The sequence below is a fragment of the Lutjanus erythropterus genome, chromosome 19, assembly GCF_056507025.1.
Source record: "Lutjanus erythropterus isolate fLutEry1 chromosome 19, fLutEry1.hap2, whole genome shotgun sequence".
In the NCBI taxonomy this organism is placed as follows: Eukaryota; Metazoa; Chordata; class Actinopteri; order Lutjaniformes; family Lutjanidae; genus Lutjanus; species Lutjanus erythropterus.
Genome location: NC_139335.1, coordinates 29,078,543 through 29,092,170, shown reverse-complemented (window position 1 = coordinate 29,092,170; position 13,628 = coordinate 29,078,543). Strand labels below are relative to the sequence as shown.

At 41.3% G+C, this 13,628-nt stretch overlaps 2 protein-coding genes across 3 annotated transcripts in view; both read right to left on the bottom strand.

Moving 5' to 3' along the window:
* Positions 1–1,481: 1,481 nt before the first annotated feature.
* On the bottom strand, positions 1,482–6,231 carry LOC146310064 (uncharacterized). Its single transcript, XM_084744141.1, has 5 exons — positions 5,986–6,231; positions 4,646–4,746; positions 3,174–3,333; positions 2,916–3,039; positions 1,482–2,580 (listed from the first exon to the last, which is right to left on the bottom strand). The coding sequence occupies exons 2-5, from the start codon at positions 4,736–4,738 to the stop codon at positions 1,785–1,787; spliced, it is 1,173 nt and encodes a 390-aa protein (XP_084600267.1). The 5' UTR covers positions 4,739–4,746; positions 5,986–6,231; the 3' UTR covers positions 1,482–1,784.
* A 4,429-nt stretch (positions 6,232–10,660) lies between these two features.
* The window catches only part of ap2a1 (adaptor related protein complex 2 subunit alpha 1), a 33,451-nt gene continuing 30,483 nt past the window's right edge, over positions 10,661–13,628 (bottom strand). For both annotated transcript variants that reach the window (XM_084743550.1, XM_084743551.1), the window contains one exon: positions 10,661–11,806. In XM_084743550.1, coding sequence (XP_084599676.1) covers positions 11,729–11,806 — 78 coding nt within the window. In that variant the 3' untranslated portion in view covers positions 10,661–11,728. The remainder of the gene's footprint in view (positions 11,807–13,628) is intronic.

Sequence of the window (13,628 nt, the reverse complement as noted above, 5' to 3'; positions counted from 1 at the left end):
ATCTCAGATTGAATTCATCTTTTTCGTGTAGCACAGTCATCATGATCATCCATTAATATTTCATTAGATTATGTGGTGTTTGTTTACAAGCTGCTCATTAGCTCTGGTGTTTCAGCTGGACAAAAACAGAAATGAAACTTCACATAGTAAACTTCATCTAAATGTCTTTGTTCTTTCATGCTGTCTTTAATGCCTTTACAGTGCCACACCATTGTATTTGAATCCAAATGCTGAATGCTCTGGAATTCTGCACCCTGAGGCAACACATGCCTCACCTTTCTATCTGGACACGTGCCAGAAGGTTCCTCTCCAACATCAGTGGTGGAACAAGTATTGAGATCGTTTACTTCAGTGAGAGTAGGGGAGAGCGGGAGTGGTAGTAACACGTTTTGTTTAAGCATCAGGTACTCAGTGGTTGTTGTTGCTAGATCTCTCAAACTTTGATACATGGTTCCCATATTTGTCTTCAACACATTAAACTCACTTGAAAGTCTTTTCACAACACTTTAGAACTTATAAATATTAGTTGAACTCACTAAAATTAAGTTTCTAAGGGAACATGATTACCATATTTGCAGACGTCCCAGGATGCATTGTTAGAAAGTTAAAACTCTTCTTTGACCCTTATTTTTTTAAAGTTTGAAATTTGAGTTTCTTTCTTTCCTGCATTTTGATCATTTTGAAAGAATGAAAAAAAAGTACACTCTAAAAGCATTTTTATGTTAAATAATTTAATTTCACTTTTAATTCTTTGGAAATAATACAATATAAGTCTTCCTCTGACATGAACTTACATAAATCTCTGGCATAAACTCATGTTCATCTGTTTCCTTTCATTCATTTATTTTTTGCCCTGCTCCTAAAAGAAAATTGATTTGTCAGATTTGACAACATACACAGCCCTTTCCATTAAAACTTTCCCTGAGAACTGGGAATTCTTCCTTCCAGAAAGTCTGGTTTGGTGGAGGAGGTGGAGAGTAGGGGAGACCAGGGACAGTTGTAACACTTCCAGCATTTTCCCATAGGCTGTGATTATTTGTATGATGTTCTAGGTAGGAACTTGTTATTATTAATGTTAAAATAACATTTATGATCTTATAAAATACATTTAACTGTTTCTTGCTCTTGGATCACTGATGGTTATCACCCTACAGAAAAATACTACTGCTACATGTGCAGTGCATTTTTTAAAAGATAAACTAACAATAACTTAGTCTGGTAATAGAGTTTGAAAGTCAAAGGTCAAAATGAGCTCTAATGGCCATTCTAGTAGTTATGGAATTCTGACATTAATGTTAAATCATTGCAAATTTACCTCAACTTGTCTTTTCAAATTCAACCAATTTCAAATTCTAAGGCAGCCCAGACTGTTACTTCTTTTTAAGTTAAAACAAATGGTTGTGTGGGAGCTAAAATCCAGATAACAGTGTTGAACTACCTTGCTCTGACCCGAAGCCTCGTACTGAGACAAAGGCGATACATCCAGGTTGAAACGTCATCTTTAATCATCAGTAAATACATTTCAAGCCAAATGTTTTTAAAAGTCTTTTAAAATAACTGCATTTTACAAATGACAAGAGAAGTTGACCAGTGTCAGTACATAATAAACCAGATGCATCTGTGTGGAGGTTTATTGTCCAGTATAGTTCTATTATATTCAGCTCTGCAATAAATAAATAAATAAATAGAAGACCTCCTGTATGTATGTATGTATGTACATCACATGTGTGGTTTGGTTCCTTTTGACAAACATGCACGGACACACGGAGCTGCTCCCGTCCCCCTCAGCACCTGTACGGCAGCGCGGGCTGTCCCATTCTGACGGGGTGGACGAACAGGCCGCCCAGCAGCAGCCTCTCCCCCCAGCCCAGCAGCTTGTTGAGGGTGAAGCTGAAGGGCGACAGCAGGCCCTGCTCCTTCGCCTTCACCTCGCCTCTGCTGCACCTGCTGTGGGAGGGACTCTGCTCCCTGTGAGTGTCCTCTGCCTGCCTGTGGGAGCAGGCGTCCCTCTGTGTGTTTGCCTCTCTCGCCTGCCTGTTGTGGACAGTTTTGGACACGGCGGCGCCCCCTGCTGGCTGGCCGCTGCCCGCCAGAGAGGGAGGACAGACTCCCAAAGGGGTCAACGACAGGGTGAGGCTTTTGCGTTTCTCTAATAGAGAAGCAGAGCCTGCTGGGAGCTGTAGTTGTGTGGGCGTTGATTCTGCTTTGACCGGCTCGCAGGGGCTCAGAGCCGGAACCTCGCATGGACCGTGGAGCTGCTGCTGGTTTTGACTGAGAGTCAGATGAAGAGTCCGGAGTTTCCCTGACAGGCTCCCACTTCCATCTGGGAGCGAGTGTCTCTGCAGGGTGTTGTTCGTGTGCTGGGAATCCTCTCTGGTGGCACTGTCAGCCTGATGACTCACGCTCTGACTGCTGCTCGTGTGGTTAACGCCGTCACTGACAGATGGCACGCGATGATCCAGCTGCTGGGTGGGGAGGTCTCCTGCAGAGGCCTTCTGGCTTAGGGTGCCCTGGAAGTGCTGCAGCTGACCCAGGAAGTTGAAGTTTGGGGAAATTGAGGGCCGGCGTTCTTTCACAAACCTTAAAGGGGACAGACAGGATGTGGGTTAGGACTAGTGGTCTCCCACAGCTGTTATACACTGATGTACAGAGGAGTCAGACTGTACAGTGATCTGTCTCTCTGCAAAGCATTCACTAGAATCACATCTGCAGGGTTGGGAGGGTTACTTTAAAACAGTAACCCTGTGTTTAAAAATGTAGTCAGTAACCAAGTATCACAGTATTAACATGCAGTGTGCATGATAGTATTTTGTACTTGATTTTAAAATTGGAATCCTGCTAGTAATGCAGATAATAATGCACACTGGCAGATGTGATGAATTAGTACACAGCTCACATCTGGCTGCAGCACGTACCTGTATGCGTGGTCCAGGTCCATCCCCAGGCTGTACATGATGTAGGCCACAGCGAGAGCCGGGGAGCGAGAGATCCCTGCTGCACAGTGGACCAACACAGAGGCGCCCGAGGACATGGCCGCATCTGAGCACACACCACGCGACACAGTTTAGTCGGACTGACAGTTAGCTATCAAAAGGATCAGTATTTGAGCATTTGGCTGTTTTTTTTGTTTGTTTTTTTTTTGTGTGTGTGTAACGATTAGTGAGAGCCCTGACCGATGAAGTGCAGAGCCTGTGGGATCCAGGGCAGCAGGTCGTCCCACAGGGAATCGTCAATTGGGATGCGGAGATATCTGGAGCGAGGCAGGAAGGAGGGCTGGGGGCTGCAGCGGCTCACGCTCAGCACGTAGGAAATACCAAAGGAGGCCAGCCGGTCCTGCATACACACACACACAGATGGAAACAGAGTGAAATATTTAACTCTATAAAGCCCGACACATGAAATAACTGTCAGATTTTTTTTTTTAATTTAAGTGTTATTGCTTTTGGAAATGTGTTAAAAATGCATATAAATATCTAAATTTGTGTATTTGTGATTGTGAAGGAATTATGCAGGTTGTATCTTTAACTTCAATAGAATAATGATTGAGGGCTTCACAAATAAATGATCTTCTGTACCAGCTGTATCAAATTTGATACACACATTTTCAAAATGATTTTACTATATTGAAATAGTAACAATATAACTAAGATTTCCCTGCCAAAACTGCTCATGTTACGATGTAAAGGCAGCCATGTTGGATTTTGCTGCTGTCTGCAGTGCACTGATAATCCACCAGAGGGCAGAAGACACGTCTCAGGTTGATATTACAGGTTTTTTCAGGACGCCTACTTTATACTAGATGTCCAATTTGCAGATTGAGGTTACAGGACATACAGATGGCTTGTTACGCACAATCATCTGGGAAGTCATCCTTAGAAACTTTTTGGAAAAGGGTTACCACTTTCAAAACAACTTGGCAGGTGATTGGATGAACCATCTATCTATCACGCCTAATACAGACTAACTTCAACAAAACATCTCTTCCATGGGGAAAAGCCTTCAGTGTCGTTCTATGCTCTTCCTTCAATGTAGAAATACTCTCCAGTTCTGATACAACTGATGCTATCACAGTATCTACGCTAACCTCTTCTGGAGCCGCCATGTAATATCCTGATTTATTTCAACAGATGTTTTGCATATTAATAATAGTTTCCAGTTTTACCTGCTTCCTCTGAAAACATCATATGATGTTTGAATATAGTTTTCATAATACGTTTGATTTACAAACTTTGCTGACTATTTTTATGCATTTTATGCAGAAATAGCATGAATAATTACATTAGGAACACATTTGTTCCTAACATTTAAATACATATTTTTAGGAAAATGCAGCATCTGAATTTTTGTGCACATATGGCAGATGTTAAAATGCAGATTCTGTAAATCCTGTAAGTTTTCAAAAGTTTCTTGATGTTGTTTCCTACTTATCAACATTTTCTGAAGGTTAAATTTCAAGGGGCCAACTCGAACGAATGAATGAATTGAGAAAAAAAATGCTTTAAGAGTTTTTCACATTCCTAGATTCTTTTTCTCACACATTCCCAAGACCACCTTAAATAATCGATGACAGTTTCACAAAGTAGGGGCCTCCAAAACAACATTTGGCACAGGGCCCCCAAAAAGCTAGAAACGGCCCTGCTTGTACCTGCGTCACGTCGCTCTCCGCCCCGAGGTAGAGCCGTGGCAGGATGACGGACAGCGGGGGCCGCTCCGCCTCTCTCTCGCAGGACCACACCATGACGTTATCTGCAGCACAACACAACACAAAACAACACGCAGCACATGATCAACCTGCAGGCACGTCTCTGCAACTTTTAGGCTGTGACATCAGACTAAATTGTCTCCACAGAGACACACAGGCAGAGAGCTGCAGCGACTCTGCAGACACACACACACACACACACACCAAAACACTGACAGTGGGTCAAAAGTGACAACTGAGAAGGATTATGTTTATGAGTCTACATTGTTTTTTTTAAGGGAAATCTTGCATATTATGCCTTTAAGTAGCTAAAATTAACTCCACCTGACCAAACAGGACAGTAAAATGCTGCTTACACATTAACACATTAATGTCCACAGTGGAATTGTATCATTTGCTTTACAGTACCTGATGTAAAAGCAAAGCTGTGCACAAATCTATTGGAAGTTTTCACCTCAGTCAAAGTGTGAGGCTACAGGGCAAGTTTTTCTTACACTCCTTTAAGTTGTTATCATATGAATCTGTATTTCCACTAAAAGTAAAATCAACAACCCCATGTTTCAAAAGACTAAATATAGTATGATACAGATATGGCTGCATCTCAAAAACTACAAGGAGTTATTCCAAATATCAGATATATGTGCTTTAATCCAGTGTAAATGTGATATTTAGCATTTAAAATGATTTGTTGATTTTGTCATGTGTAGCCACGTGTCTTTTCTGTCAGTTTCCACCTTTTGCAGGAAAAAACAAAATACCATCTTATGATAATACCAAGATAAAAAGCCCATGATATATTTATCATAACATAAAAAGCAATGAAAAAATGTTCTTTTGTGAACAGCATTTTTGCTCATAGAAAATGTGTTTTTCCTTTTAATTTAAAGGACCAGTATGTAGAATTGAGTGACATCTACCTGTGATCTTGCAGATTGCAAACACCTTGTCTCACTTGCCTCTACAGTGGCCACAACACTCACAGAAATGCCAAAGTCTGTGTCTAGAGTCAGTGTTTGGTCTGTCTGTTCTGAGCCTCTGTAGAGACACAAGACATAAGACTAAGCTGTCTCCACAATGTCCAAAAATGTAGCATGCAGGTAACATTAAGAGCTACTCTCCTGCAACTTTTCTGAATCTTTTATTAAATTTAATTCCTACATTTTGCACAACAAATGCCAGCCCTCAGGCTCCAGCTGAGACACAACCAGCACATCATGAAAACAAACTGTTCTATTTATTTCTTCATGCAAAATGGCGTTGCTGCTTTAATTCAGACTACTCACTGGAAGTGTCCTCTGGAAGACCACCGGCAGTGTCCTCCTGCAGCTCGATTCAGTCAAAGGTCTGCAGAGTCCACAAAAACAGTCCTCTACTGCTGCTGCTGCGTCCTCCGTCCTCACTCTGCTCTCTCAAACTGCCGTCTACACGATGAGCTCATCCTATTTCCAACAATAGATCTCGGCTGGATGATGTCATCTGCAGCCAATCAGCGCGCTGCCTCACTTTCACACGCGCAGACGCATCTCCGCTGCATCAGCGGCGGCGGGGATGGAGCAGAAACCTCCAGCGCGAGTGTTGTGGTTCCCTCATCAGCACCACTCTGCGCTCCGGTGCAAATGATCCGCTGGACTGCAGGATCTACAGGTCTCCTCTGCTGTGATCTCTGTTGCCTCCTGGCTGCTCCTCCAGACTGAAAGTCTAGTAAATGTCGCGCAGGTGAACAGAAGTGAGCAGAACAAATTCATCGTGAGGTCACATCAGAACATCTGGATTGGCTGAAGACACGCTGGTTGCATCTGACGAATAAAACACCAGCGGAGTCCCCCAAAAGCCTCATGATAAAGGGAAAATTCATCACTTTTGCTGACGTAAACAGGGGCGTTTCTAGGTTTTCGGGGGCCCTTATTTTGTGAAAACTATGGTGGGGGGATCCTAAATCCTAAAAGGTGGTCTGGGGCATGCATTTAAATTTTAAATGCATCAATGCGGCACACTTTGAGAAGAAAAAAGGCTAGAATGTAAATCGTATGTGGTTTGAATTCTTTTAATGTCAGACATCATCTGCATACAAAGCAAAAGGTCTGTCTCTATTTTTTAACAAGACAAATTAATTATTCGAAGTGAGTTAAAAGTCATTCTAAATTTATGAATAGAACATGAATATTGTGCCTCATTTAGTATAACACCATTATGCAGAAAATGTGACATTACAGGGCAGTTTGTAATAACTAAGAGCAGGAATCATAGCCTCCAGATGTGATTTGATCAGAATGTTTTCATAGATTCAGAGTGTAAAAAAAAGAACAATTGATCTGATAATTCACGTAGATTAATCAATAATTTAATGAAATGGTTCTCTCATATAAATCTAGTGTCTTCTTTATTCAGATGCCGGCAGCAGCTTGTTGCATGAGTCTCTGACATCTTATTAATCATATTCACTACCATTTTCAACAATGTTAATAGCTACAGTATTGGTTATGGTGTGGGTGTCAGCAGCTTGTGTGCAATGCATCCTGGTACATGCAGGCACATCGGGCACATCTTGGCAAGCAGAAGAACTTTGCTTTCTAGGTCAATATTGCAGCACTGAGGGATTTATTTCTTCAGTTGACTACATTTTACCATCAACACTGACTGGACGACCACATAAAAAGTGATGAATTGTAATCAGCTGGTTTGTTACCTTGCAAACCAACTGGATCTGCGAGAACCATGTGACATGTCAGGCTAACAAATGATGTAGCAGAATTAGTATTTGAAGTCTTACAGTATTTGAAGCCCAGTGTAAATCACTGAACTGTACTGCACGTGTTTAAGTCCTGATAAATATTATGGGAATGTTAAAGAGAGGTCTTAAATAATCAACTGTGATCTATAACCATTACCGTTTCCAACATTACTGATTCTATTCTATCAGGGAGTGGGCCCTTGGAGGACCCACAAGATTTATGGGGGTCACCAAATAAGTAAAAGACTATGGAAGAAATTCTGAAAATTTAAAATTTATATCTGCAGTTCAACTTTTATAAAGTATTTAAAATACATGTTTTTACTAATGAAAGGAAAAAACAAGAGCCTGTCAATTCAGCCCAAAATCACTTATTTTGTCTCAGTTATGAAGTATGTTAGATGTCCTACACTGAAAGACAAAAAAGTTGAGAAAACTCAACATTTCAAAACAAGTTTTTTAACAGTTTTGAGCCCAACTCAGACTCTTTAAGTTTTTAAAAACTGAGTTGAAGTTTGAGTTTTGGAAACCCACAAAACATATGTTTCAAAAATTAAGTAACCTCAAAGTGAAAGTGAATATTAGTTAATATTTTCAATTAAAAACAATTTTTGAAAATTTTTTTTTAAAACTTGGATTCAAGTTTATCTTAGGAAGAAAAGTACATTATCTCAACTAAAGATTATACGTCAGCAAAGCTTTTTTGTAAAGTTTATCTTAAAATTAAGTTTGACTTGGGCTCAAAACTCAAAAATCTATTATAGTACTTTGCCTTTTTCGTCAAGGTTTGTTTTCTTGATGAGAGGAAATGAAAACAATGAGATGGTCTGTTAACTCCACCTGAATGCATTAATTTCTCATTTTTAAAGTATTTAGAGTGTATATGCATGGATCAAGATAATATAAGGTGGTCAGGAGCAATGTTTTGTCATTTTCAATAAGCTGCTCCCCAGAAAAAAAAAGTTTGGGAAACAGACCTATTACATTGTTCAGTCCTGTTGAACACCACCTGAAAATGTGCTGTAGTTGAAGACGCTACTGTCATCATGACATCACTGTGACACAGGACAGGAGGCGTGGCGTTGGATATATGGCATAGTTTTACTTTCACATTTCTTCATTACAGAGTAAATCTTAATTCTAACACAGGTATTGGACAGGTTCTTAACACCGATACATGAGGCTGCATTAGCTAGTGGATACTGCATAGACACACACACAAACTCACATACACACACTCACAGAATGACAAAATGACTACATTTTCCACTACAAAGTTCAATGTCCTGTGATTGCCGTGCAGCCACAGAATGTAATGTGACCATGTATTAGAAATGTCTTTAGGCTTTTTTTTTCTTTTTTTTTTTTTACCTGCTTACAGCCTCACCCACATTCACACACATATATACCGAGTCCCCTGTAGTTGTAATGGACATCTGGGTGTCAAACATCCTGTCCTCTCCCACAACATTAGTGCTTGTGTGTGAGAGGAAGCCCGGGGAGAGTTTAAAAGCTGTGGATTGAAACATCAGAGGTTGGTGAACAACTCTGTGTTCTCTAAACATTTACTGTAGTGGTTGTGTGCAAATTAAGATTTGTTGGCATTGACCTCTTCTAGAAATGCTTGGTTGGAAGAGCAGGAATATGAATATGTACATACTGTATGTGATCTCTCGTCCGTCCAGCCTGGGATGGAACAAGATCATACATATGTTGGTGCTGGATTTAGCTGCAGCGAGCAGCAGCATCTGTCATATAGTGCATCTATTCTGATGGCAGCAGAGGCTGTGCACGTCTCCACACAGAAAATCAATATGACTCCGTAACAGACACCGGTGCAGCAGCCTGAGCCAGAACCAGGGTCCTCTGTCTCTAGGATGGAGGTGATTCCACTGAAAGGCTGCGGGGGAGACGGCCGTGTACTGCTCCTCATCACAGGCGGTGAACTTAAAGGGATAGTTTGGATTATTTTGGGCTTGTATGAGGTACCTGTCTGCAGTCAGTGTATTAGCTACAGTAGACAGACGGAGGCATCAGCATGGATGCTGAGCTGCTGTGGAAAGGGTCAGCAACAAAAGGTGGTTTAGCCAATTAGAAAGGGTCTACATAAAAGAAAAAAGAATGTTTAAAGGGATAGTTCAGTCATTATCTATTTACCCTCCAGCTGATTGAAGGTTGGATTTAGCTGGAGTTTCACAGGACAACAGCACTGAAGAAAGTGAATAGTGATCAGCAGGGTTGGGTGATTGGATGAATATACTGTCTATCAACAATGGGCTTTTTTTGGCCGATTTTCAGGGAAACATTTGTCATTTTATTTTGCTCATACAATGATCTGCAGAGTGACAGCCGCTGCTCTGCAACACGCTCTCATCCAGCAGCACAGGACCCACCCACTACGCCAGAGCTGTGTGCAGTGAGTTGGGTGACGAGTGAGAGGAAAGCAGCCTGCAGAAACAAACTCTTTGTAGTGACAGTGAATTTGCCGTATGAGCACATCACCCAGCTGAGACTTGAGAGGACAGGAGGGGGGACGAATGTATTGTCAGTCGCTGCTTGATGGGTTAACTGTGGCAGGTTGGAAAATTTTAACCAACCCAACCCTAGTGACCAGGGTTTTTAACGATTAAAAAAACAACCGTGTAATGCTTGTCTCCTGACAAGCCAAACTGACTTGAGAGTCATGTTTTTAGCCTAAATCTTCACTGTAGATCCTTTGTTTGGAGCCACGTTAACATGAACAGCATGTCGGGGCTTTAGGACACTTGGATTACGCCAGACGAGCAATGTGGAGGCATTTTATGGTGAGTTTTTTTAGAGTTTGTGTTGTCCTGGTCACCATTCATTTAAATTGTTTCTGTAACACTCTTTTCCTGTGAAACTCCAGCAGTGTTTTGTGGACTGAAAAACTAAACCTTAACGTCAATCGGCATGAGGGTGAATGAAGGATTTTGGGTGAACTATCCCTTTTGGTGTACTCTATAAAAATATTGTTGCCTACCCCATTCACAGCAGCACATTGTTTAACTTCCGACCAGCATCTACTGCAGCTAATACTCTGACCATGGGTACCTCATACAACCCTTCTTCAAATAATCTGAACTATCCCTTTAATCAGACAGCCATCTGTCTTCATCAGTGATGTTTTCTCTCTTGGAAATGCTTACACTTTGCCTTCTCTTGTCCCAGAAAAGATGCCATTGAAAACATTTCTTTGGAGCCACATGAAGGTGAAATTTATGTTTTTATCAGAAGTGCTTTCAAAAATAATATTCCAGTTTTAATGTGCATCTGCTAAATTTTCCTCACTTCCAGTATAAGAGCAGCTCACAGACACTTCCCTAAGCTTTTCATTGGCGAGCACCTGGAACTGTCTCCAAGGCAAAGACCGTCAGTTCCATCTCATAGTGTCCATTCTGCACCATCCTCCTACTCAGGCGGCTTGGGTTAGATAATCAGGCCTTCTAAACAAGCAAGATGGGAATGTCTCAGAAAGCAATAAAGTAATACACTGGCACATATTTACATACACGTCAAGAACATAAACGACTGTGCTGTTCAATGAAATGAAGGGCGACTCGTTACAGGGCTTCAGGAGGGGCATCAGGTCCTTCAGAGACAAAGTAAGGGGGCTCATGCTGGAGGATCCCCATGCTTTAAGTGCATTTTCACTGGGAATGCTTGAAGCAGCAGAGATCAGAATGCTGGACCCTCAGGTCTCACTTTATCAGCGGGGTCCCCACTGGAGCTGCGAGGAATCGTGGAGGTCGTATGCTAGTGTGTGCATGAATGTGTGTGTGTGTGAGTGTGTAGGGAGGAGGATGAGTGTGTGTGTGCGCAACGTCACTTCAAGGAATGTTCTACCAATTCAATTGAAAACACTCTCACACACAGACACACACCTGCACACACACACAGCATCAGTACTACAGAGGATGAAGCAGAATGGGACCCCCAGCACAACCATGGGACGCACACATACACGCACGCACGTACGTACGCACACACACACGCACCAGCTACACAGGTAAACACCAACAAAATCAAGAATGTAGCATCATGTTAATAAACAAGTAGAAGATGAACTGGAATCAGAATCTGGGACAAGAAGAATGACGATAATATCACCGCTGCTGCTAGCAGGGGCTGCTTTTTCCCTTATGTAGGTTACAACTTTTTTTTTTTTTTACTCAAAGATTCTTTGTTGGAGGGAGGAGGAGAGGTGTGGCAGGAGGGCGAGGGAGAGGTCGCTGGTGGGGGTGGTGGGAGTACTGGTCACGGCAGAGGTCTGGACTCTAGAACTGTTCGGCCAGCAGCTCGCAGAGACGCCTGGACACAGAGTCCTTGCTGCAGCGCAGAGTCAGGCGGTACATCTGTGCGCACACACACACACACACACGCGCACACACACACACACACACACAGTTAGGAGAGTCATTATTCATTCCAGGCAAAAATATGAGAGGGGTCTGACTGTGATTTATTTTTGAACCTGGACCATACTTTCTCATGTTTTTGTGTCAATGGGGAGTTTTTGAAACTGGTGCAGTACTGAGGGAAAGTGCTGCAGCCAGCAGAAATGAAACTGAGCAACAACATCATCCAGAGCTGCAACTAACAACTGCTTTCATTATCGATCAATCTGTTGATTATTTTTTCAGTAAACAATTAGTTGTTTGGTCCAGAAAATGATGAGAATTGATGATCAGTGTTTCCCAAAGTCCAAGATGATGCCAGTAATCACAAAAAAACAGAACATATCCACATTTAAAAAGCTAAAATCAGAGAATTTTGACATTTTTTTTGTTAGAAAATTACTCAAACCGGTTGATCAATTATTAAAAAAGTTGGCAATTTTTTAAACAATTGATTAATAATTACTCAATTAATTGTGCATTAATTTTTATATTTTTTTTTGCCACTGACAGGTTAAGATTATTTTGCAACTTAGAGACAACACGTTTTGTTTAACCAGACACAGATGATTTATTGCTCTCATCAAACTAACCAGATAGTCGAGTCAATCTGTGGTTTAACTCAGGGGGAACTACAACAGTAATGGAATTTCTAATATCAATAGGATACCTTGAAAAATATCAAGGTTCCATACCATTTTTGATACCGCGGGACAAAAAACTGACTCAACACTGAGGGCATAAAATGTTTAATTTTTACTTAAAGACATGAAACGAGGCTATAACATGATGATGTATATCACAAATGAGATGAGTGAGTGATGAAAAGAAGACAGCGCTGTGGGTAAGTGAAAGGAAACAGGACGATGTGGGCACATAAAAGTCAGAATTCTCTGATCCCAGCTTCTTAAATGTGAATATTTTCTGGTTTATTTACTCCTCTCTGACAGTAAACTGAATATCTATGAGTTGTGGACAAAACAAGACATTTGAGGACGTCATCTTGGACGCAGATTAGCTGCAGCCCTAGATTTTGCTGTAGCTCTGTTTCACTTGTGCCAGCTGCAGCGCTCTTTCTCAGTATTGCATCAATTTCATTCGTCACTTAGACACAAAAACATGAGACAATAGGGTCCAGGTTGAATGACGCCAAAGACATCTACTGTGTTTTCAGCATGAGAGCGTCCGCCTCTGCTGTGATTAGACCACACTGAGAAATGTATCAAATTTAAAATCCACATTAGTTGACATGTACTGATTGATTTATACGTCCGAGATTTACTGATTGGTGAGCTATAATGATTTATCTATAGAGTGTCAAAGTCACGCCCCTTCAGGTGGACCACCATGGGACATAACTTTGGAAAAATGGAGTCAGTGGCGAGAGACAAATTATTTTTTGATCCCGTTACGATACGTAATTAGAAAGACTACACACACAAAAGTTGCATAAGTGTCATCATGATTTTCTCCCTTCAAAAGCTAAAATTAGCCACTGAAGCTACGATGCCTGTGTGTTTTCGTAGTGGGATATAGTCACACAACAGCAGGTCTTACTCATTCTGTCTCTTCACAGCTGATTAAAGCACCAGGAGTCGCTGATAAAACACTTCAGGGTAAGATAATGTAACAAGTATATTGTGTGAGACAAGAGATGTCGCTCACCGAGCAGAGATAAGGTTCACACGACTTATTAAATAATGTTTTAATTGTGTTACTCCGGGAACTCTTCAAACAGAATCAAAAAATAATAACTGTTTCTTGCCACAGACTACCATTT